A 24621-nucleotide genomic window follows, 5' to 3' on the forward strand; every position below is an offset into this window, starting at 1 on the left:
AACCGGTAACACAATTCTGCAACACTTTTGTGCCTTAAAATTGGGGCTTTCATGAACACACTCTAACAGACACTGGTACAGGCAGACGGACAGACACACACACACACACACACACACACACATACACACATACACACATACACAGATATACACACACTCAAACACACACACACACACACAAACACAACACACACACACACACACACACACACACACTCAAACTCACACACACAAACACACACACACACACACACACAAACACACACACACAAACACACACACACACACATACAAACACACACACACACACACACATACAAACACACACACACACACACAAACACACACACACACATACATACACACACGCAAACACACAAACACACACACACATACATACAAACACATACACACACACACAAACACACACACACACACACACACACACACACACACACACACACACACACACACACACACACACACACACACACACACACACACACACACACACGAACACACACGCACACTCATAGAGCGAACAAGTTCACACAGCAGCAGACGAACAGGAAGAACACAGTAAGAACAAATAATGTCTCTTTGTCCTTGCACCGGTGTATTAAACGAATTACAGCCTGGCCGTTTTTGTGCCTCATTGGGGCCATTGGAAAAATATTTCCGGAGGCTAAATGCACACTTGAAATGCACACAAGTGTAAATGGAACACAACAACAAAAAACACTGACAGCAGGAAGACTGGGAATGTCTATTGTGTATTTTACCTAAGGGAGTGTTTATAATACCATATGATTTTGTTTTAATCTCGCTGTGTGTGCTTACATTTTCAGTTTCTTTGTAACGTGTGTGTGTGTGTGTGTGTGTGTGTGTGTGTGTGTGTGTGTGTGTGTGTGTGTGTGTTTTTGTGCATGTGTACATGGGTGCATCTCTCCTCTTGTTATCTGCTGCTGCTGCTGCTGCTGTTGTTGTTGTTGTTGTTGTTGTTGTTGTTGTTGTTGTTGCTGTTGTTAAATATTCTCCGAGAATGTGTTTGTGCAAGGCTTTTATGGAGCCGCGACACTGTCCGTGTTAACATTGCTATCTCGATGTTTGACAAGTTTTACTGAAAAATGTCCATGTTTCTAAATCAGATACGAACATAAACAAAAGAGTAACGTTTACCTGATACCACTGTCTCCTTTTGTCTGAGACAGGCTTACATGAATACATGCATCAATAGACAAGTACAGTCATCTTCATATATAATTATATTGACAGTTGATTGACGTATGACGTCGGACCCGAACCCGATAAACAAAGAAACCTTCCTATCTGAGCCAAATCTGCTTAGTCGGTCGGTTAAAAAAACACCCTACCGTTGCCCAGCACCAGCCAATCGCCCACATGACAATTTGCATGTCTGCAGAAATGACGTCACTTGATAGAGTCACTTTGCAGGTCATGCCGTACTTATTCTCTAAGCGCTCGGAAAACAAGTGGAATGTAAATAAGAATACGTGTTGACGCATTTGACTTGTCAATGATGGAAGAAAAAAATTCATAAGGCCTTGGATAAGCTTATAAAGTCGGGGACGCGTGAGAACAATTTTCTCTGGTGGCTGAAAGTATTGGTGAGAGTGTTTCTAGAGTGTCTTTAACCATTAATCCTGATATCAATAAGTCGAAGTCGCGAAGTCTACTTCACAGCACGAAGCTTTGGCACTTAATTTTTGATTTAGTCAAGTTTTTATATTTAGTCAAACTTGACTAAATGTTTTAACGTAGAGGGGGAATCGAAACGAGGGTCGTGGTGTATGTGCGTGCGTGCGTGCGTGCGTGCGTGCGTGTGTGTGTGTGTGTGTGTGTGTGTGTGTGTGTCTGTCTGTGTGTGTGTGTGTGTGTAGAGCGATTCAGACTAAACTACGGAACTGATCTTTATGAAATGTGACATGAGAGTTCCTGGGTATGATATCCCCAGACGTTTCTTTCATTTTATTGATAAATGTCTTTTATGACGTCATATCCGGCTTTTCGTGAAAGTTGAGGCGGCACTGTCACGCTCTCATTTTTCAACCAAATTGGTTAAACTTTTGGTCAAGTAATCTTCGACGAAGCCCGGACTTCGGTATTGCATTTCAGATTGGTGGCTTAAAAATTAATTAATGACTTTGGTCATTAAAAATCTGAAAATTGTAAAAAAAATATTTTTTTTATAAAACGATCCAAATTTACGTTCATCTTATTTCCCATCATTTTCTGATTCCAAAAACATATACATATGTTATATTTGGATTAAAAACAAGCTCTGAAAATTAAAAATATCAAAGTTATTATCAAAATTAAGTCAAGTCAAACAGTTTATTTACCAAATGCAAAGCACAGGATTTTGTTATGGTGTATGCATAAAACTTCACACTCCTTCCACACGCATATATCATAATAAATATGTACAGATAAAGTGTTCAATTTCACTGGGCCTATTTACGTGTGTATACCAACCAGACAGTTCAAAACGGACTGGTTGTTCCTTTAGCACCAATTTGACAGGAGTAATCACAGGTTGCATGGAAAAAGATAAATTGTCCAAATCAATTTAAAAACACTTTCATCTTATTCCTTGTCGGTTCCTGATTCTAAAAGCATATAGATATGATATGTTTGGATTGAAAACACGCTCAGAAAGTTAAAACGAAGAGAGGTACAGAAAAGCATGCTAACCTTCTCAGCGCAACTACTACCCCGCTCTTCTTGTCAATTTCACTGCCTTTGCCGTGAGCGGTGGACTGACGATCCTACGAGTATACGGTCTTGCTGCGTTGCATTGCGTTCAGTTTCATTCTGTGAGTTCGACAGCTACTTGAATAAATGTTGTATTTTCGCCTTACGCGACTTGTTTTTACATTTAGTCAAGTTTTGACTAAATGTTTTAACGTAGAGGGGGGAATCGAGACGAGGGTCGTGGTGTATACATGTGCGTGTGTGTCTGTCTGTGTGTGTGTGTGTGTAGAGCGATTCAGACTAAACTACTAGACCGATCTTTATGAAATTTGACATGAGAGTTCCTGGGTATGTTATCCTCAGACGTTTTTTTCATTTTTTTGATAACTGTCTTTGATGACGTCATATCCGGCTTTTCGTGAAAGTTGAGGCGGCACTGTCACGCCCTCATTTTTCAACCAAACTGGTTGAAATTTTGGTCGGGTAATGTTCGACGAAGCCCGGACTTCGGTATTGCATTTCAGCGTGGTGGCTTAAAAATTAATTAATGACTTTGGTCATTAAAAATCTGAAAATTGTAAAAAAAAAATTTTTTTTATAAAGCTTGATTTTCCGTAATAACTGTGGAAAGTCAGAATTTGCACATAATTCACTTTCTTTCTTTATTTGGTGTTTAACGTCGTTTTCAACCACGAAGGTTATATCGCGACGAACACATAATTCACTGGAAAAGCATATATAATCGAAGCTCAGAGTTCACAATTGAATCAAGTCAAAGAATAAAATCAATGATGGGATGCTATAACACCTGAGGTCGAAGTACAAACGCCAGTTACGTGATGATATGTCATTTTGAAGAAAACAGAGAAGATTTAGTGCAGAACCTCACCTCTCGTGGCTCGGCCCCGGTGCACAGCAAGGGGCCCCGGCTATTTTCGGTGTGCAGCGGAGGTACCGGCGTGTAGCGGGCTGGGATAAGCTGCAGTGCGTCGTCTGTCCTGCTGAAGTTACATAGGTGAGCGCCAGGCCTTCCTGTGATCGGGCAACTCCCCGTGCGAAGAGGCACAGCCGGGCGTCTGACATTTTTTTTTTTCATGAAACCCGATTTCGTCGGCTTACTGCAATTCACTCGTTCAACACCAGTTGACCGACTGTGTTGCTGGCGCATGAAACCGACCCCAGATATGCAGCGCGACTGGCGGGGTGTGGGTGGGACATCACATCACTTTTCCTGTCGAAGCATTTGGTGTCAAGTGGGGCGGGGACAGGCGTGTCATTCTACTCAGGACAAAAGGCATCATCAAAGACAGAATGACAGTGTCCAGCACGCTTTTGGTGTAAGTAGATTTGTCTCGGTCAACGCCCCGAGAACATTCACAGGGGCGCGAGCGTACACGCGTACAGCGCGCACGCATTCGTACACACGCGCACGCATTCGTACACTCACACACACGCGCGCACGCAGTCGTACTCACACACACACACACACACACACACACACACACACACACACACACACACACACACACACACACACACACACACACATACGTACACACACAAACACATTGGCGGGTTTTGTGCCCCTGAAAGAAAGGCGACGTCGTCATAAACTCTTGCTGTATTATAAAATTGTAAATCGTTTAACCCCAGCATATTTATATTCCAAACTGCCGGTCTTGGTTTCCGATGTAAATCCTTACCACAGACGACGCCCTCTTGAACGTAAGGTTCCATTATGCAGAAGTGAGTTATGTAAATCTTCATTTTTTCCTTCAACGACAGCTTTGTGGAATAATCTTCCAGAAAATATACGACAAACGCAGTCAGTTGGTGAATTTAAAAGATTTTTGACCAATGGAGATGTTGTTCCACAGTATTATTATTTAGGCAACCGTAATTAAGGCACAGGTATTTCACAGCAGGTTGAGATTAAATATGAGCGATTTGCAACAAGACCTTGTTAACCGACACCTCTCTGATAATTTAGAATGCACGTGTGGAGTACGCCCGGAAGACGCTGAACACTTTTTGTTACATTGTCCAAAATTTAAAGAGCACAGAACCATTTTATTCAATAGTCTGCCAACACACGCTCTGGATTGCAAATACTGATTTAACTATATCTTTGAACACGAAAATATTTTCTGCTGTACAAGATTACGTTATGTCAACTGATCGCTTCGGCTGATATTATATTATATTAACAGTGACAGCAATAAATGTAGCAAAGCATTCTCTCTCTCTCTCTCTCTCTCTCTCTCTCTCTCTCTCTCTCTCTCTCTCTCTCTCTCTCTCTCTCTCTCTCTCTCTCTCTCTCTCTCTCTCTCTCTCTCTTTATTTGTATAAAATATGAAATATTTTGAAAGAAAAGGGTTGAAGTTATCACTTGTTCGCCATGTCTTGTTATCAGAATGTGTATTCATTATCAGTTTTAGAACGTGTCCATAAGCAGTCTGCTTGTTAACGTTCTTAATGTTGCTACTGTATATAACATGCTTACAAGAAATTAATAAAAACACGCTTTAACCAACTAACACAAAAAGACATCGAAATAGACAAAGGCAGAGGTGGATTGGACACAACACTACAGACTCTTCCAAAGTGCTCCACGAGAACGTACTTTGCGTAAAAACAAACCTGTTGATTTCAACTTTTCTCAGTGCAAATGTGGGTCCGGACCCAATTGCAAAGACACCTCGTCTTCCGTGATGGAAGGATGGCTAATTGATTGAAACAGAATTGCGACAACACTGTCTCGACGAGAAAATGTTTCACGCTGTTTTTGCGTTAAATGAATGAATTTGTCACTGTGTAGGGAATCGTTTCGTCGGTTTCTTCTTTCTTTTGTGTGTATCGGTGCAGGGTGTGTGTTGGGTTGGGTTGGGTGGGGGGTGGGTCTGGGGCGGGTAAATGGTGCGGGGATACGAAAGAAGAGACGATGTATATGTGTCACCTCTCTCGCTCTCTCTCTTTGTCGGGTAACGATTGTCCTTTTTATATTTAGTCAAGTTTTGACTAAATATTTTAACATCGAGGGGGAATCGAAACGAGGGTCGTGGTGTATGTGCGTGTGTGTGTCTGTCTGTCTGTGTGTGTGTGTAGAGCGATTCAGACTAAACTACTGGACCGATCTTTATGAAATTTGACATGAGAGTTCCTGGGTATGAAATCCCCGAACGTTTTTTTCATTTTTTTGATAAATGTCTTTGATGACGTCATATCCGGCTTTTCGTGAAAGTTGAGGCGGCACTGTCACGCCCTCATTTTTCAACCAAATTGGTTGAAATTTTGGTCAAGTAATCTTCAACAAAGCCCAGACTTCGGTATTGCATTTCAGCGTGGTGGCTTAAAAATTAATTAATGACTTTGGTCATTAAAAATCTGAAAATTGTAAAACAAAAACAAAAAATTATAAAACGATCCAAATTTACGTTCATCTTATTCTCCATCATTTTCGGATTCCAAAAACATATAAATATGTTATATTTGGATTAAAAACAAGCTCTGAAAATTAAATATATAAAAATTTATATCAAAATTAAATTGTCGAAATCAATTTGAAAACACTTTCATCTTATTCCTTGTTGGTTCCTGATTCCAAAAACATATAGATATGATATGTTTGGATTAAAATCACGCTCAGAAAGTTAAAGCAAAGAGAGATACAGAAAAGCGTGCTATCCTTCTTAGCGCAACTACTACCCCGCTCGTCTTGTCAATTTCACTGCCTTTGCCATGAGCGGTGGACTGACGATGCTACGAGTATACGGTCTTGCTGAAAAATGGCATTGCGTTCAGTTTCATTCTGTGAGTTCGACAGCTACTTGACTAAATATTGTATTTTCGCCTTACGCGACTTGTAAATTGTCTCCAACGTACGTTATGTCTTACTTTTTGTTGGGACGGATTGTAAGACTAGGCATCTATCTCTCTCTATCTCTCTCTCTCTCTCTCTCTCTCTCTCTCTCTCTCTCTCTCTCTCTCTCTCTCTCTCTCTCTCTCTCTCTCTCTCTCTCTCTCTCTCTTCCGCCTCCTCCTCTCAAGTTCCTCCTCCACCCCTACATTAGGTTTTTTCCTCTCCATTCTTTAGAGCAACTGGCCGCAGAACTTGATTTTACGCTGCGTCGAGCCACAAGCAAGCCAACTGACGCGCTCTAGAAGCGTCTCTAATTCAATCAACGGGTCCAGTCCTGCATCCATCTTTTTGCCTGGGCGCTACCGAGTCCAGACAATTGCAGGACCGTACAAGGAAAAGAAAAGTGTGAAGGTGTGGACCACCGAGACAGCGAGACGGTGAGGTGTGGACAGCCGAGTCCACCATGATTCGATACCACTCTCTCGTCGCGGAGGAGAAGAAATATGGATCGGACAGGAAGCGCGAGAAATGGGGGAAAGATTTCTTTTCGGGTTAAGAAATTTATGAGAAAGAGATGCGGATCTGATGAGGACCACCAGATATTTCAAATGAATTTGGGTGACTTTTATTTTTGTATTCTTTCCTTTTTACTTTAGATTTATGGGTAGCCACGCACGTAACGTTTGTCAAGAAACAAAATTATGGCGCAAAAATTGCAAACTCTTCGCTAAACTACAGTGTCTCTGACAGAATGAAGAAGGCGATACTTAAAAAAATAAATACACGAATAAAAAATAGACACGAACTCGTGCACGTCGAATTAAGGGTTGGGAGAAAGAAACTGTCACGTCAGTGTTCCTTATTATACGTAAAGTATTTTCTGAGCAAAACAGGAAAGAGAAATTGCATTTTCCAGCATGAGCAATGTCTGTTCGAATGAACATTCTGCCAGGAATAAATTGACTTTTATCTCTGAAAATGAGTTATAAAGCCAAAACGCGTATAGTTCAAAAAGAAAGAATAAAAAGAAGAAGATTTGCGATGCTAGAAATGTGCCAGAAACTCTTGATTTGCTTTTTTTTTCTATCATTCTGTAATTCTGTATGTACGAATCAAAATAAGACGCGAGCGATCGGGAAGCAGGGAGCATCTTGTAAGTCAACTGTTTACATTACACCAGTTCGACTAAGTGTGTGTGTGTGTGTATGTGTGTGTGTGTGTGTTTGTGTGTGTGTGTGTGTGTGTGGTGTGTGTGGTTGTGTGTATGTGTGTGTGTGTGTGCGTGTGTGTGTGGTTTTGTGTGTGTGTGTGTGTGTGTGTGAGAGTGTTTGTGCGCGCGCGTGTGTGTGTGTGTGTGTTTTGTTGTTGATATTGTTGTTTTGTGCCCTCACTACCTATATCTTTTTGATATCAGCTTGAGATACAAAATTCGTGAGATGGTTTGCATAACTCTGTAAAAGCTCTGGTGATGCATGCAAGGTAGAATAACACGTGCAGTCGCGAAACATTTTGTGCTGGAACAAATTGTGTGGGTTTTTTTCTTCCCAAAGGGAGCTTTGATAATGGCAGTTCAAGTTATCAGCATAAAACTGGGAGGAAAAACACGGGCACGGAATAGGTCATTCAGGCTTTGTATGGGTTTTGCAAAATGCAGACATGAAACGGTGTGCACGAGAGTCAGAGAGCCAATCGTGCAATATTGCTGTGATGATGGTGGTTCCAGTCCCACAGGTTCTATATGCCTATTAGGCAAAACAAATAAAAAATAGTCTGTTTACGGTATCCCGACCGACCCTATTTTTTCACGCGACCCTAGACTATTTTTTGGCATTAATTTCGGAGAAAAAAAAGAAAAGAAAAAAAATTAAATTAAAAAAAAGAAGTCTGTTTTTTGGCAAAATCACTTTAGAATATGTTGTTGTTTTTTAAATAAGAAAATTAAAAAAAATCCCGACCTACCGACCCTATTTTTTTTGGCCTATATTACCGTAAACAGACTTTTTTTTTGTTTTGGTCTTAGGGAACTGCAATGATTATTCGCTAACATAGGGGGGAGGGAGGGCACCTGGGCTGAAGGGCACGCACCGAAAAAGGGTGCCACCCAAACGGGAGAGAACAAACCGCGGATTCTGATTCGCTGAAATCACAACACATCTCAGTTTCAACCAATCCAACACTGCGGCTGGCTCCCGTTTGGGTGGTCACTTTCTCCTGCTCTTCAGCCCTGGCCGCAGGAAGGGAGGTGACGGGGGTGGTTGGTGTGCTGTACATAATTAAAAACTTAAAGAGACTTAAAACAAGTACTTGTATTGCCGTAACTTGGATGGGGAAGGGCCGATAAAGGAGGCATTGTTTATTATTTTCATAGTATGTTAAAATTGATAACACTTGTTTAAATGATAAGAGTCCGGTTACTGGTATGATGCTATAGGCTTATACACTGTGTACACAATGATCATGGTTAAATATTGCTGTCTCACGCATTACAACATTTATAGTTAATGCTCGAAGCATTCAAACACCTTTGGAGTTAATTTTCAACAAGAGCAGGATTTAGTCCGTTACTTCTTCAGTGGCCATGATACAAGGGAGAGTACTCTTGCGCAGAAGAGTAACTCCGTCAAAAGAGCAGTAACTCGATAAGTACCTGTGTCAAGAGACTACACAAAGGCATGTTTTGGGTCGAAAACTGTACCTATGACCATGTCCCTAATTTAGAAGAAAATAATACGCAAGTAATAGTCCGATGATACATAAAGTGAGAACTCATGCAACATTCTATAACAGTAACGTTAAAACTGCTTTGTTTTCTTTCAAAATCCAAAACATCACTGATCACTCTAAACTGAAGTGTTACACTTTGAACACACTGCTGTAACTAGTTTTGAACACTGTGCTACTAGCGAAAGTAGCACACAAAGTCATGCTAAGCACCAGTATTCATTTGATACCTTTCTTAATTTACAACTAGAATTATGTACTAAATCGCTTTGTGTTCCAAACTGGTTGCATAAATGTGTTCAAACATGGAACATTTAGAGTGCTCCCTGCTTAGAAAACGCATTAGACTCTTTGTACAGGCGAGAAAACAGTCCCCGGAGCTAAGGCGTGAAAAGTGGCGTACTTTGTTGAACGTTCTTAGTTGGCCAAAGGCTAAACTGTGACCTTCTTGTCCCCACTCATTAATGTCCGAAAGCTAGGCCAGTGACCTGGCTCGGACAAACAGAACACCGTGAACCTACCCTTTGGTGCTGCGTTTTTCCCTCAAAAGCAATCGTGCCTAATTTAAAGTGAAGCCGAAACAGCAACAATACCTTTACTCTTTGTACAGTTTAAAGGGTTACGCGGCATCTGAGTCTACCTTTGATTTTTTTTTATTGACACATCTGATTACTAAAAGTTTTACAGTAGTAAAAGCATTCTCTGTACCACAATCAAAAAAGAAATACTCATTCCCTAAAGACTGCTGAACACCATGCATTTTTCATGTAACCACCGTTTTGCCCAAAATTCGCACAAAATTGCTAAAATAAGGGCCTGAAAGCAAAAAAAACAAACTAAAATGGTGACCCTATTCTTTTTTACATTAAATGAATGTGAATTGTGTCTATATCTTGCCCAGAAAATATTAGAGCACTCGCATATTCCTTATAATACCTATGATTTTTATTCCAAAAAGTAGGGGGTAGGGGTATAAAAGATGCTGCCACTCGAAAAAAAAGCACGTTGACCTACAGTTTTCTTGTGTTTATTTTGAAGGTAAGATATCAAATATCCTGCTGCAAGAAAATCAGAGTGCTGTCATATTTTCTTTTGTCATTATGGTTGTTTGAACAACAAGATTCGCTGATTTTTGTAATTATTTCAACACAGGATGTCGTTATCGGTTTGAGTTTACTTTAATTTTTTGTGTCAATTGACATATTTTGTTACTAAAAAGCATATTCTACCTACCACAATACAAAAAAGTACCCATTCACTAATGACTGCTGAACACCATGCATATCATATAACCACTGTTTTGGTCAAAATGTTCAGAAACTGCCGAAAAGAGGGCCTCATAGCAAAAAAACTAAAACGTTGTCCCTACTTTTTTTTTACACTAAATTAATGTGGATGGTGTCTATATCTTGCCCAGAAAATATTAGAGCACTGTCATATTTTTGGTCAAATGCCGCGTATCCCTTTAAATTGTGTTTTCAACAACGCATACAAAAACAAGTCGCGTAAGGCGAAATTACTACATTTAGTCAAGCTGTGGAACTCACAGAATGAAACTGAACGCACTGCATTTTTTCACAATGACCGTAGTCCGCCGCTTGTGCAAAACGGAGTGAAACTGACGAGCCTGTTCAGCGCGGTAGTGGTTTCGCTGTGCTGCATAGCACGCTTTTCTGTACCTCTCTTCGTTTTAACTTTCTGAGCGTGTTTTTTAATCCAAACATATCATATCTATATGTTTTTGGAATCAGGAACCGACAAGGAATAAGATGAAATTGTTTTTAAATCGATTTCGGAAATTTAATTTTGATCATAATTTTTATATTTTTAATTTTCAGAGCTTGTCTTTAATCCAAATATAACATATTTATATGTTTTTGGAATCAGGAAATGATGTAGAATAAGATGAACGTAAATTTGGATCGTTTCATATAAAAAAAAATTATTACAATTTTCAGATTTTTAATGACCAAAGTCATTAATTAATTTTTAAGCCACCAAGCTGAAATGCAATACCGAAGTCCGGCCTTCGTCGAAGATTGCTTTACAAAAATTTCAATCAATTTGATTGAAAAATGAGGGTGTGACAGTGCCGCCTCAACTTTTACAAAAAGCCGGATATGACGTCATCAAAAGTATTTATCGAAAAAAATGAAAAAACTTCCGGGGATATCATTCCCAGGAACTCTCATGTCAAATTTCATAAAGATCGGTCCAGTAGTTTGGTCTGAATCGCTCTACACACACACACACGCACAGACAGACACACACACATACACCACGACCCTCGTCTCGATTCCCCCTCTATGTTAAAACATTTAGTCAAAACTTGACTAAATGTAAAAACACGTTTGCCATGTTTGCTACTGAATTATTAAGTAGTTCACACAGTGTTCACAACTGGTAACAAAAAGTGTGTTCAAAAGTGAAACACTTCGGTTTACAGTGTAGTTCTAGATCTGTTACGGTTTCGTTACTGATTGCAATCATGTAGATGCATGTGCCTGGCGAGTTAGTTGCAATACCATATATTATTTTAAAACCAAAAAGCGTGGAAAGCAGTGCATGCATTGTCAGAGAAATCAAGACTTGCTGATTGCACTTGTGTGCACGTGCTCGTAATGTACTCTTCTTCTTCTGCGTTCATGCGCTGAAACTCCTACGTACACTCGTGCTTTTTGCACGAGTGTTTTTTTGTTGAATGTTTTTACCCCGCCATTTAGGCAGCCATATGTATCTTTCGGGGGAAGCATGATGGGTTACATGATCTTTTCCGTGTGCACTTGGTCTTGTGCTTGCGTGTACACACGAAGAGGGTAAGGCACTAGCAGGTCTGCACATAAGTTGACCTTGGAGATCGGAAAAATCTCAACCCTTTAGTCTACCAGGAGCGGCCAGGATTCGAACCCGCCACTTTCCGCATGAGAGGCCGGTGTCTTATCCGCTAGGCCACAGTACTGCGCCCGTCGTTCGTAATATATGGTGTCTGTTTAAAGAATACATCTGCAGCATTCACTCAAATGTTGAAATGAACGGCGTAACTTTAAATCCTTATATACATTGGGCAAAGCCGACTTCGCGAAGTCAACTTTACGAAACTCGCTGCTAGAAGCTTTCGCACTGAGTTTTCGGTAAAACGACTTTGCGAAATCTTCGCAAAGTAAACTTCGGTCTCAATTCAAGACAGCAATTAAATTCCACGGACAATGAAGTGCAGCTGACAAAGGATAAGGATAAGATTTTATATAGTCCATGAGGGTAACCTCACAGAAATTCGGGCTGCTTTCTCCCTGGGGAAAGCGAGCTGCCATACAGTATACGGCGCTACCCATTTTTTTCCTGCATGCGTGTATTCATGTTTCCAAGCCCTGAGATTTAATGCCGTGTGAGATGGATTTTTTTTTATACTAGGGTTAACTTTTACGGTTTTTGAAAGATGTTTGCCAAGACCAAGGGATGGACGTTTAGTGTACGTGAGGGAGGGGTTTCCCACAGGAGGCAGGGTACAGGGGCTGGGCCTAGTGTTTGAGAGAGAGAGGGGTTTCCCACGGGAGGCAGGGTACAGGGGCTGGGCCTAGTGTTTGAGAGAGAGAGGGGTTTCCAACAGGAGGCAGGGGTACATTGTACAGGGGCTGGACCTAGTGTACGAGAGAGAGGGGCTTTCAACATGAGGCAGGGTACAGGGGCTGGACCTAGTGTATGAGAGGAAGGGGTTTCCAACATGAGGGGCTTGTTGGGCAAGGAGTCTGGGGAGCCTTTCTCCCCTAATGCTGTGGACATTTTGCACTTGAAAGGGGTATTTGGACTTTCGGTCATTCCCCGACGCACTTAGGCACTAAACCCACCACAATGAAGAATGGACGGTTCATCAAGGGCCCACCAGAAATGTGTATTTCAAGCAACGTCGTCGTCCGCACCTCAAATCTACTGTCTGCTTTGAAATCCCGTAAACTCGAGTCTATTGTGTGACTTGAATTCCCGTAATGGCTCTATGTATGGCATGGACTGTGTTTGTCATCTTCCAGTCAGACCAAAGTGCAAACAAATTGGGTATGAGCTCAGCTCCGACCTGGGATAGTCTTGGTTAACCCTGTCTGGCTATCAGTGTGTGTCCTATTAATTCCATACTGCGGTGACTTCTAAGTGAAGCATTATTTCATTAATAATGGGAATACCACCGGCATGCTTCGCTGATTTGCTTACAACAATAACTGCGCATAACTTCTTGTTCCCAAGGACACACTCCCTGTCTGTCTGTCTGTCTGTCTCTGTCTTCTGTCTGTTTGTTTGTCTGTCAGTCTGTCTCTGTCTGTCTGTCTCTCTCTCTCTCTCTCTCTCTCAGTCTCTCTCTCTCTCTCTCTCTCTCTCTCTCTCTCTCTCTCTCTCTCTCTCTCTCTCTCTCACCCTCTCTCTCTCCCCCGCTCCCGCGTTCTTTCTTTCTTTTTCTCTCTTTCTTTATTTCTCTCTCTCTCTCTCTCTCTCTCTCTCTCTCTCTCTCTCTCTCTCTCTCTCTCTCTCTCTCTCTCTCCTCTCTCTCCCCTTTTCCTTTCTCTCTCACGCTCTGTTGGTGGGTAAACCTTTTTCCCTTGTGTTCCTCCTTTCAGGCAGTTCTTGAATGGAGCGTTGCTCTCGTTTTAATCCAATTATCACATCGATCGTCATCAAGAAGGTCATTAACGCGATGCTGGTATGCAAATACATAATAGTTTTTGTACGAAAGTGAAAATGTCGAATGTTGGTCGAAGACAAGTAAATCAGAGAAGTAAAGGGAAAGAAAAATCAAAGAAATAAAGCAGTAAAGGAAGTCGCGAAGGAACACATCCAGCAGGTTGGGAATTAACTGGTTGCTATAGATGCTAAAGAACGCGATTGAGTGCAGGTGCACTGTTCTTCTGACTGGCCTTTCAACTTTTATCCTGCATACGTGAGAGAGACCACTCATGAGATAACAATATCGTACAAACCACACGTGTGTATATCGTGTAAATGAGGTCGTGTCAAACTAGTCTGGCAGGGACCAGATTGTCCACTGCACATGATGAAAAAGTCACCGAGACAAACGTCATTCTGGAAACACTTTTGCGCCTGCTGTTTTTTCCTGGAAGAAGTTGAAAACTAATACGTAACACTACACTTTCTGGAGTGACGTGTCTTTGCTCTGACGTCAAAGATTCCACGAGGCTTTTGAAGAGATCGAGGTTCCATCTCTAAAGCTAACTTTATTAAAGCGACCGTGTGAATAAGAAATTCAGTGTTGTTCACGTGTGTGTGTCTGTGTGTGTGTGTGTGTGTGTGTGTGTGTGTGTGTGTGTGTGTGTTCATGAGTGTGTGTGTGTCTGTGTGTCTGTGTGTCTGTGTCTGTATGTCTGTGTGTCTGTGTGTCTGTGTGTGTGTCTGTGTGTGTGTGTGTGTGTGTGTGTGTGTGTGTGTGTGTGTGTGTGTGTGTGTGTGTGTGTTGTATAAGTCTTCACACTGCTTAATGTGGTCATTGTCCTTTAGAACCTTAGTCTTAAAGACAAGTTAGCACCCTGCTACGTGAGAATTGTAATTGAAAGAAAGAGACAAATTAGAGGAATACACACACAAAAAAGCCCCCAAAAAACTGAACATGTGGGGGAAATAAGGGAAAAGACGAAAGGAACAAACATTTCAGACGAGAACATTAGCGAAAACAGAATCAGACCAGAAATAAACAAATACAATGAACAAACAATATCGGTGCGAAAATCTGAGATTGGGGCAGATACACAGCCAGGCAGAGACTGGTTGAGAAAGAGAGAAAGAAAGAGATTAAAAAAATAAAAAATAAAAAAAGTAAAGAAAAAATAAAGAAAGAAAAACAATTCCCACCCAGTAAAAAACACAACAGACTACAACTATCCATTCACTACCGCGTAAAGTACCGAACAAATGACCACCTGTCTTGGAAGTTCCTGACAATGATGAGAAGTAAAGTCTCGCAACGTCACGGACGTGCGCGTGCCGCGCGTGAAAAACCGCGATTGACCAACAAGGGAGACAATCTCATTTGTCGGCAGAGGAGAACTGTGGTATTGGCCAGTCGCCTCCCCTATTTGCTTCGGAGTCCATCAAGCCGGTAATCTTCTTGCGCTTCAAATGGCGCTGAATACTTGCGTTGATTGAAAGGGGCGATTGCGTTACTGTCTCTTGATTTGAAATGATCGTATCTTTTTTGATATGAATGAGACTTTGCTTTACTGTGTGCCCCTGTCTCTCACTCTGTCTGTCTCTCGAACGAAACGCTTGGTAGTTTACTGCTGGTTTGGTGTTCCGCGGCCCGTTCAGCAAACACAGTCATAACGCCGAGAGTAACAAACTATTTTAACAGTAGGGGCCCGGGTAGATCAGGTGTGCACTAGTCTCGTGATCGTAAGGTCGCAGGTTCGAATCCGGGCCGGGACGGACACGGGTCAAGTTTATGTACAGATCCAGAGACGGTATCAGTCCATCTCCCACCCCCGTGTCACCACAGTGGCACGTAAAAGACCGCGGTCATTCTGCCATGAGTGCTGATGGCTGATACCACCTAAACACGCATACGCTTGTGTATCTCATCTGAAGTCGGGTTAAAACCCGGGAACATGCCCCTAAAGGCTTTGTCGTGTGGGCGTAAAACTTGAATGTCTCTGTATTTAACAGTCAACCGGACGCCTCTATGTTTGCTTGGTCGGTTAGTTGGTTTACGTGTGGATGGGTTGGTTTTACTTGTTTGCTGTATGCATCATGGCTTCATTCTGCGACAGAACAATATTTCGTCGAAAGTACCTGCACCAAATCAAGGAATATTTTCCCTCGATCTAAAAAGTGAAAGTGTACGAGCCAAAGCATACCAATGAAAAGTGTACGAGCCAAAGTAATGTTGCGTTATTTCTGTTTTGTATAAACATATCACAGTCATTATTTTTTTTATACCCCTCCACACACACACACACACACACACACACACACGCACACACACACACACACACACACATACACACTCACACACACACACACACACACACGCACACACACACGCATGTACGCACTCACACGCACACAGGCACGCACGCACACACGCAAGCACGCACGCACGCTTCGTGCGCTCTACTACACGTTTTTGACTCCAAATAATCATTAACCCAATGATATCGATTAACTGAATGAAAAGTAGCGAACATTAGTTTCATAATAAATCAAGGGCAAACATGAAATATGTCAAGCCTTGCACCAATTAATCAATTGATTATTGATATATGTGCACGGATGGAAGCAATCAAAATGCTAAGAACATGTAAGCCAAGCCCTTTTTTCTTAGCACTGTTCTATTTGAATTCGCAGCAGGCAATTTAAAAGAAATTATTTTAGACTTCAATTCTAATTTATTCATACATTGTATTTTCCTAATTTTTGTTTTTCCTTGTGTTTTATTTTTAAATTTTGTTTTTACTTGTAATTATTATAATTTTTTGTTTTGTTTTGATACTTTTGCAGATTCAGGTATACCTATTTGAATGTTTAAAGGAATAGTATTGCGAGAAGGGGACTTCCGTACAACAGTGTTGTGTTTCTTTCTCCAAACTGAAACTGAGGTGCACAAGGGAAGTAACTCGCCAGACACAAAGAAATGGGCTACCGACAGATTTCTCCAGAGCAAACTTTTTTCATGCCTTTGAAATAGTCGAGCAGTAAAAATGCACATTATTTGTTATACTCCTTTCCTCGACGATTGCACACTTTGAAACAGTTCAGCAATGATGCGCATCATGTTCGTGCAGTACACACATAGTCGAGCAGTAATGCACATTGTTTTCTATTCTCCTCAGGGCTCCCCACGGTCGCCCCTTCTAGAGGGTCCAGGGACCCCCATTTTCAATTGTTAAAGGGCCCATGGACCCCCACTGCAGAATTGTATAGGGTCCCAAGGGTCCAAAATCCGAAAAGTCCCGGTGTACTTATACAACATTGTAGTCACGCATAGTGTACTGTGTACAATAGCTGACGATTGCAGACTGAAAAAAAGTATCTACGGTACCAACGACAATGGAAATTTAGTGCGTCCCAGGACCCGCTCTTTTAAAGTTTAGTGCGTCCCGGGACCCCCTCTATCAATTTCTTGTACGTGCGTTTGGCTTCTAGTGCGTATATGACGCAGGCACGCGCACTTTGGGGAGCCCTTCTCCTCTTTCTGTTAAAAAAATTGATGAGAACAAGAAAATAAAAACACACTAACCTGAAATGTTCCAAAGATCACAGTTGCGTAAAAAGGGTCCTTCAGATCGGTTCATCCAAAGAAGCAAGCTCATTGCTGCCATCGAAGGATCGTGAAAGCTACTTGAACTTTCGCGCGCGTTCAAGATCGGTAATCCGGTTTTGTGAGTATTTGTTTTAAGCTTTTCTATGGTTCTCTGTTAGAAGGCAGTGCAGAGTGTGAATGCTCGAGGATGATATAGAGGATGATATAGGGGATGATAATTATAGAGGATGATATGGAGGATGATATGGCACAAAAGACCAGTGCAAGCACACACACACACACACACACACACACACACACACACACTGACACACACACACACACACACACTGACACACACACACACACACACACACACACACACTGACACACTGACACACACACTGACACACACACACTGACACACACATACACACACACACACATACACACACACACACACACACACACACACACACACACACACACACACTGAGGCTCACTTGCTGGCGTATCCATAAAATGTGCAGTGTATTTAAACAAAAGTTGGTTGTTCCTGCAGAACGGTGTTTTGCAGAGCTTCACGTTATCCTCTGGCACATGAGTAGCAAACACACACGTACACACACACACACACACACACACACACACACACATACACACACACAACACACACACACACACATACACACACACACACACAACACACACATACACACACACAACACACACACACATACACACACACACACACACATACACACACACACACACACACACACACACACACACACACACACACACACACACACACACACACACACTGCAGTTTCAAAAGTTGATCACTTTTTGATGTCATGTTCATTTTATTGGAAGAAAATAAACAGAATGAATGACGTGAAACACAGACACAACATTGACTGTATTAATTAAAGGCACAGTGCGCCTCCCGTAAACCATCACAGATCAGGCTTTTACACACATTACAAACACCCTTTCATTTAAACACTCACCGCTTGAGAACATCCTAGGTGCCCTCCGTAAAGAGCGAGCAATTTTCAAAGAATTTATTTTTGCGTGGTTTATCTTACCCCTGAGCCATCGTGAACCCGTGTGATCCAGTTTCCCTTTTTCACACTGCAGTCGTCAGTAAGTAATTTGAAAGCGACTCGCTGTGAGCTTATCTGCAATAGCACGTTATTGTGTACCTCTGACTATGCACGAAACAAACGGCTGTGGTTCACAAGAACTCTCGCCATGGCTTTTGACTGTTCAGAGGAACTGGCGATTGACATAAACCGTCGTCTGCTACGAGAACCACGACCTTGTGTGACCCTGCTTCCGGGCGTTTCTTTTTTCAAACTTTCAAAACTTCGAATTGTACTGATCTTGTCTTGATGAAAAAAGAATTCTTTTATGATTTGAGAATGTTTGTGTAACAAGCTGTCAATTTATCATTTAGATTTTAAAAGTAAGGTCTAGCGCCAAAACGCACCACGGTATAGAAGAAATGGGGGTCCTTAACGTCCTCACAGGAAATTTTCCTTTTGGGGACATGAGTTGGTGATACGCTAAAAGCTGGTAAAAGTGAGAAAGGAGGGGAGGATGACGGGGTCGGTCGGAGTGGTGATGATAAAAGTTTGTTAAGAGGAGTAAATTCTTCTTCCAGATAGTGTGATTTAATATATTTGGGTTTGGCACCCGTTGTCTCCAAAAGCATTGGGAATAGGATGTTAAAAGTAAACGTTTATTTTCCAAAAAGATACTTTATAAAGGTGATAAAATTTCAGAACCACTTTATAAAATCAAAGGTTAAAAATTGTGATTCAGATTTGTACAGAGAGAGCTTAAAAACAGATGTGTACAGCACTTAGGCCTTGTTACGTTTCACTTGCAGTTTAAAAGAGCTATCCATGCCACAGTGATACACCGAACACGTTTGCTCACACAGATATAGGATATATGTACATAAAAAAATAAAATAATAATATATCATATATATACATATAAATACATACATATACATACATACACATATATACACACATAGTACTGACATCTAAATAATGTTGAGTATAATAGCGAGGGTGCAGTTTTTAAAAGCAACAGGCCAAGTTGGAGTGATAGATCAGTTTCGCAAAGAACGATACATGATCTAGGCCATGTTTGTCATCTGGGTTAAAAAATTGAACTGGCGTTAAGTTAAATGTGTCCATGTAATCATACAGTGTTAAAAATCGTATTTTGTTGGTATCACACTTGACAGAAATGTGTTCCAGGGTTATCTGACTGCCGCACTCACAGTTCTTTTTAAATACAGTGCAATTCAGGCCTTTGGTGCGGGCCCTTCTTAGAATGCGTAACAACGCAGGGGGAAGTATGGGGAAGAAGCCACCTTTGATGAATTTCATGGGGTCCTTGTTATATTTACATTTAAGTTTGGTATACAAAAGTGAGATTATAAAGCTGTAATACTCTGAAATGGAAAAGCCTATGTTAATTTCTGTATTGGTAGAAAGGGCTGCTGTTTTAGCTGCGGTATCTGCTAGGTCGTTGCCTCTTAAATTAGAATGCGAGGGAATCCACATCAAGCTGTGCCCTGTGAAATAACTTGGTGACATAGGAATACAATCTCTTGTTGCATGTTTGGTCTGTTTTTGGTCCCATTTTCCAGGGCTTCTAGGGAAGATTTAGAATCAGTGCAGATTACCACGCCTGTGGGGGAGACAGGCATATCATTGATAAATGAAACTGCCATGAGAATAGCATACAATTCTGCTGAAAAGATTGAGATGCCTTTGTTTAGTTTAAAACGCTTTTCGATTTTAAGTTCTGGGATCACAAAGGCACAGCCCACACTGCCGTCCGGCAGCTTTGATCCGTCTGTGTATACTTTTAAAAAGTGGCTGTAATCTCTGTTTAGTTTTTCTTTTGCCAGTGTGGCTAGAAACAGCAGGTGATCTTTCTTCTTTATATTGTGTTTACTCTTGGAGGTAATATTTGGGGGTTCCAATAACCACGGAGGGTATTTTGGGGCCTGGATAATTTCTATGTCTTTAATCGTTTAGGTTGTTGAGAAGGTTTTCTGCGTAATGCTTGATGGGAAGAGTTTTCTCGTGAAGTTTGGGGGTGTATAAATTTGTATAGGCTTTGGTTTTATAAATAAAATGGTTGAATCGTTTATGGTCTGAGTTACACTGTTAGGGGCTCTTTGTTGTCTTATAAAATATTGGGTAGTTCGCAGTAGGCGTTCCTCATCGAGGCGCACCACGGTCCGATTGCTAGCTCTTTACGTAGGGCACCTAGGATGTTCCCGTTTGGTGAGCGTTCAAATGGAAGGGTGTTTGTACTGTGTGTAAAAGCCTGACAGTATCTGTGATGATTTACGGGAGGCGCACTGTGCCTTTAACATAACGTCATACTAAGTGCAACAATTCACTAACCGAACCCATATTTTGAGCTTGCGCAATAACACTCCAACGCAGATCGGAAACGATGGACAGAGGAAGGTAGCCGTGATCGTGGGTGAGCCTAGAAAGTAGGGGAGGTAATCCAGATTTGAGATATATGTTGCGTCGTCCGACTGTTGTTGTTGCCTCCCTTATTTAACAGACGGGGGGGTGGAGCTGAGGCCGCGGGTTTGGGTGCGCTTTGTATCAGGTGATAAGACTCGCATGCTTGCCCGCTTGCACACTCACACACACACACACACACACACACACACACACACACACACACACACACACAATGTATATGGGAATGTATGTTGCTCATTTTAGTACGTGTCAATGATTACATTTTATGGGGAGAAAGACTCGCGTTAGATACAGGCACTACTTTGACTTGACCAACAGCAGGTCGTACTTTATGCAGCAACTCATAATGCCTAAACAAGCAACACACGCAAGTGGCACAATCATTTTGTTTAAAGCATCTCTGGATCAAAGAAGAAAGGAAAGTAACCGTCATCGGATTACGAGAAAATACATATCCAACAAAAGCAGGGCCGGTAATCTACGCTTTGAGTGGCGTATTGCAACGTCCAGCTGTTCTAGTTTTCTCCCTTCAGAGTTTGGTGACTGTCTTCGCTGTTTGGCAACACAAAAAGGCGTGCGATATGGGGTAAACATGCCCGCACGCAAGCGTGCACACACACACACACACACACACACACACACACACACAAGCGTGCACACACACACAAGCGTGCACACACACACACACACACACACACACACACACACACACACACACACTTAAACAAACACACACACACACACACACACACACACACACAAACTCTTTCGTTCTCTCTCTCTCTTTCTCTCTCTTTCTCTCTCTCTCTCTCTCTCTCTCTCTCTCTCTCTCTCTCTCTCTCTCTCTCTCTCTCTCTCTCTCTCTCTCTCTCTCTCTCTCTCTCTCTCTCTCTCTATTTCCCCATATCAGACCATTGTTTTAAAATTGTTTCGGCATTGACATGAAATTAAAAAAAAAATCTGCTGGCTCTTCTCACTCAAGATGGTCTACTTTATCCAAATGTAGGAAGCAAACACAACCCCCAAAATACAACCCACCCTTCTACTACAATCGAACCTGTCAATAACGACCACATAAGGGACCACCTAAAAGCCGCGGACTTGATAGACATGTGGTCGCTATGGAAATATGCATTATGTAGGGAAAAAATCGTGTGGATCCTTAGGGGTGGTCGTTATGGGCAGGTGGTCGTTATTAAGAGGTGGTCCGTCGCTAGGACAGGTTCGACCGTACTGTTTGTTTCAAAAGCACCGTCCTTCCGGCGTACAAGATCATGCTCGCCGCCACGGATCTGTTCATGTGTTCACATGGAATAAAAGCATCCTTTCACATGGACTGCTTGTTTGTTTGTTTGTTTGTTTGTTTGTTTGCTTAACGCCCAGCCGACCACGAAGGGCCATATCAGGGCGGTGCTGCTTTGACATATAACGTGCGCCACACACAAGACAGAAGTCGCAGCACAGGCTTCATGTCTCACCCAGTCACATTATTCTGACACCGGACCAACCAGTCCTAGCACTAACCCCATAATGCCAGACGCCAGGCGGAGCAGCCACTAGATTGCCAATTTTAAAGTCTTAGGTATGACCCGGCCGGGGTTCGAACCCACGACCTCCCGATCACGGGGCGGACGCCTTACCACTCACATGGACTGCAAGTGAATCATCCTACAAGTACTCTTCGCTTCTCATTGTCTCTGTAACCTTACTCGACACTTATCACCAAACTGCATTGGCAAAATGATTCATCTTTTATCTTAGAAGTTGAGTATTATGCAACAAGCTTTGCATGATATTCGCAATAGAAAGTGAATGCCCTTGAACAGTTTCCCCTAATTCCCGTGTCTATTTTTAGTAACATCAGCTCGTTGGAAAAGCCCAAAGGGCGCATGTATCACCGCCCGTCGACTGCAGCCAATGGTTGAGATTTACTTGTAGATAATGCACAAATGCTTGGACTTATACCACAAATCATTAGCGTGGCTGATTCTGTGCGAAGTGGAAGTTTGTTGCTGCATCTATATAAAAGAGTGATGGTGATGTCACTTATATATTCCTGTAATTCACAAGAAGCAGCCAAGCTGTTGAAATTTTGCGTGTGTTAAAATAGTATTATGCCTCTGTCCCTCGCAAAAGCCTGAACAGATATGTGGTGGCAAGCATGGTATCTTGCACAGGAACGCTCGCACCTTTAAAGGCACAATCCTTTCCGTGTAAACGATTCGGTTCACCATCTTAGATTTTGCCAAACTGTTATCATTATGTTATAAGGCCATTCATCCACTTGAACATGTGACAAATATCAACAGTCTGGATATGATGCTTTCTGTGCTGATTGGGATTTTATTTGATGACATATTTTTTCAAACGGATCTAGTGTCAATCGGCGAAATTAATTCATGCAAAAAATACACTCTGCACAGAAAGGAGAAAGGATGTTGAATTTGGTGGGAGTCAAAATGGAGGCATGGTTCTTCTCCACGATGAAGCCTGAGAAGAACGGAGATGATTAGCAGAGCCGGTATGCAGGAGTCGACAAAATATGTTGTTTTGTGGGTAAAACATTTATGAAAACTGGAAAATGTGTATCTCTTTAACTTTTCCCCCTAGAGCTTATCTGTTTAAACAAATCATTTATCAGCATGTCTGAAACATATCTGCAAAAGTTCAAATCATTCTGATGAATAGTGTTGAAGTGTTCTTGTCATCCGTGAACTAACATGTTTCGATTCAACGCTTTGCTTATTTTTCATTTAATAATTTTTACAAAGTCAATCAATACAAAGCACTTTCTTTTAATCCTATACTATTACTCTACATACATTGCATTGAAGCAAAAGCACACCGAATTTTTACACAGACAGTTCTGTTTCATGAATGCTGTGGTCAAATGACTTGAAGAAAAAAACGGTGTATTTGAAGGTATAGCTCCTGCCCTTAAGAGACTTTAGTCTGAGATAAAGTGCATTAAGGGTACAGTTTTACCCAGGACTAAAGTCTCCAGCCTCGATCCAATCTTGCATACCGGCCAAGAACTATTTTGACGGACAGAAATGTGCCTTTTAAGTTAACATTTCAACAAAAATCACTTCGTGACTCTGTGATGTATTGATCTAGGATCACATTTCACTTATTGCAGCGCTCGTAAAAACCAAACTCCGCGTCCTCGGACAGCAAATATCCCGAAGCGGCCTCAAACAAAAAACACACCCACGGGAAAATGGCCTTCCTCTTCACTTGAAACGCCTGACACTTCGCTTCAAAAGATTCGCATCTCACTGCGCATGTCAGCGTGGAGCTCACGGAGCCGGTCCAGAAATATGGCCCGTCGTTTCGCTTTTCTTTCTGTTGTCGAAATGTGCAGGGTTCTTTGTTCGGCTGGTTCGTTGAAGCTGGGAAAAAAAGACAGAAAAGAAAAAAAATGAAATCAGTTTTGTGTGGGAGTCCATTAGCTATGTGTAAAATACGTGCACGGAAGGCTTCCTGTTAATGACAGGGCAGAGATACAAAAACTTTAAAATGGCTAGGGACCGTTCGAAACGTCAGCTCAGCAA

At 41.7% G+C, this 24621-nt stretch overlaps 1 protein-coding gene across 1 annotated transcript in view; it reads right to left on the bottom strand.

The window, feature by feature from the left end:
- Positions 1-23390: 23390 nt before the first annotated feature.
- The window catches only part of LOC138946052 (uncharacterized), a 6487-nt gene continuing 5256 nt past the window's right edge, over positions 23391-24621 (bottom strand). Inside the window, exon 3 of the mRNA XM_070317572.1 lies at positions 23391-24459. Coding sequence (XP_070173673.1) covers positions 24194-24459 — 266 coding nt within the window. The 3' untranslated portion in view covers positions 23391-24193. The remainder of the gene's footprint in view (positions 24460-24621) is intronic.

Source organism: Littorina saxatilis, linkage group LG13 (genome assembly GCF_037325665.1).
Source record: "Littorina saxatilis isolate snail1 linkage group LG13, US_GU_Lsax_2.0, whole genome shotgun sequence".
In the NCBI taxonomy this organism is placed as follows: domain Eukaryota; kingdom Metazoa; phylum Mollusca; class Gastropoda; order Littorinimorpha; family Littorinidae; genus Littorina; species Littorina saxatilis.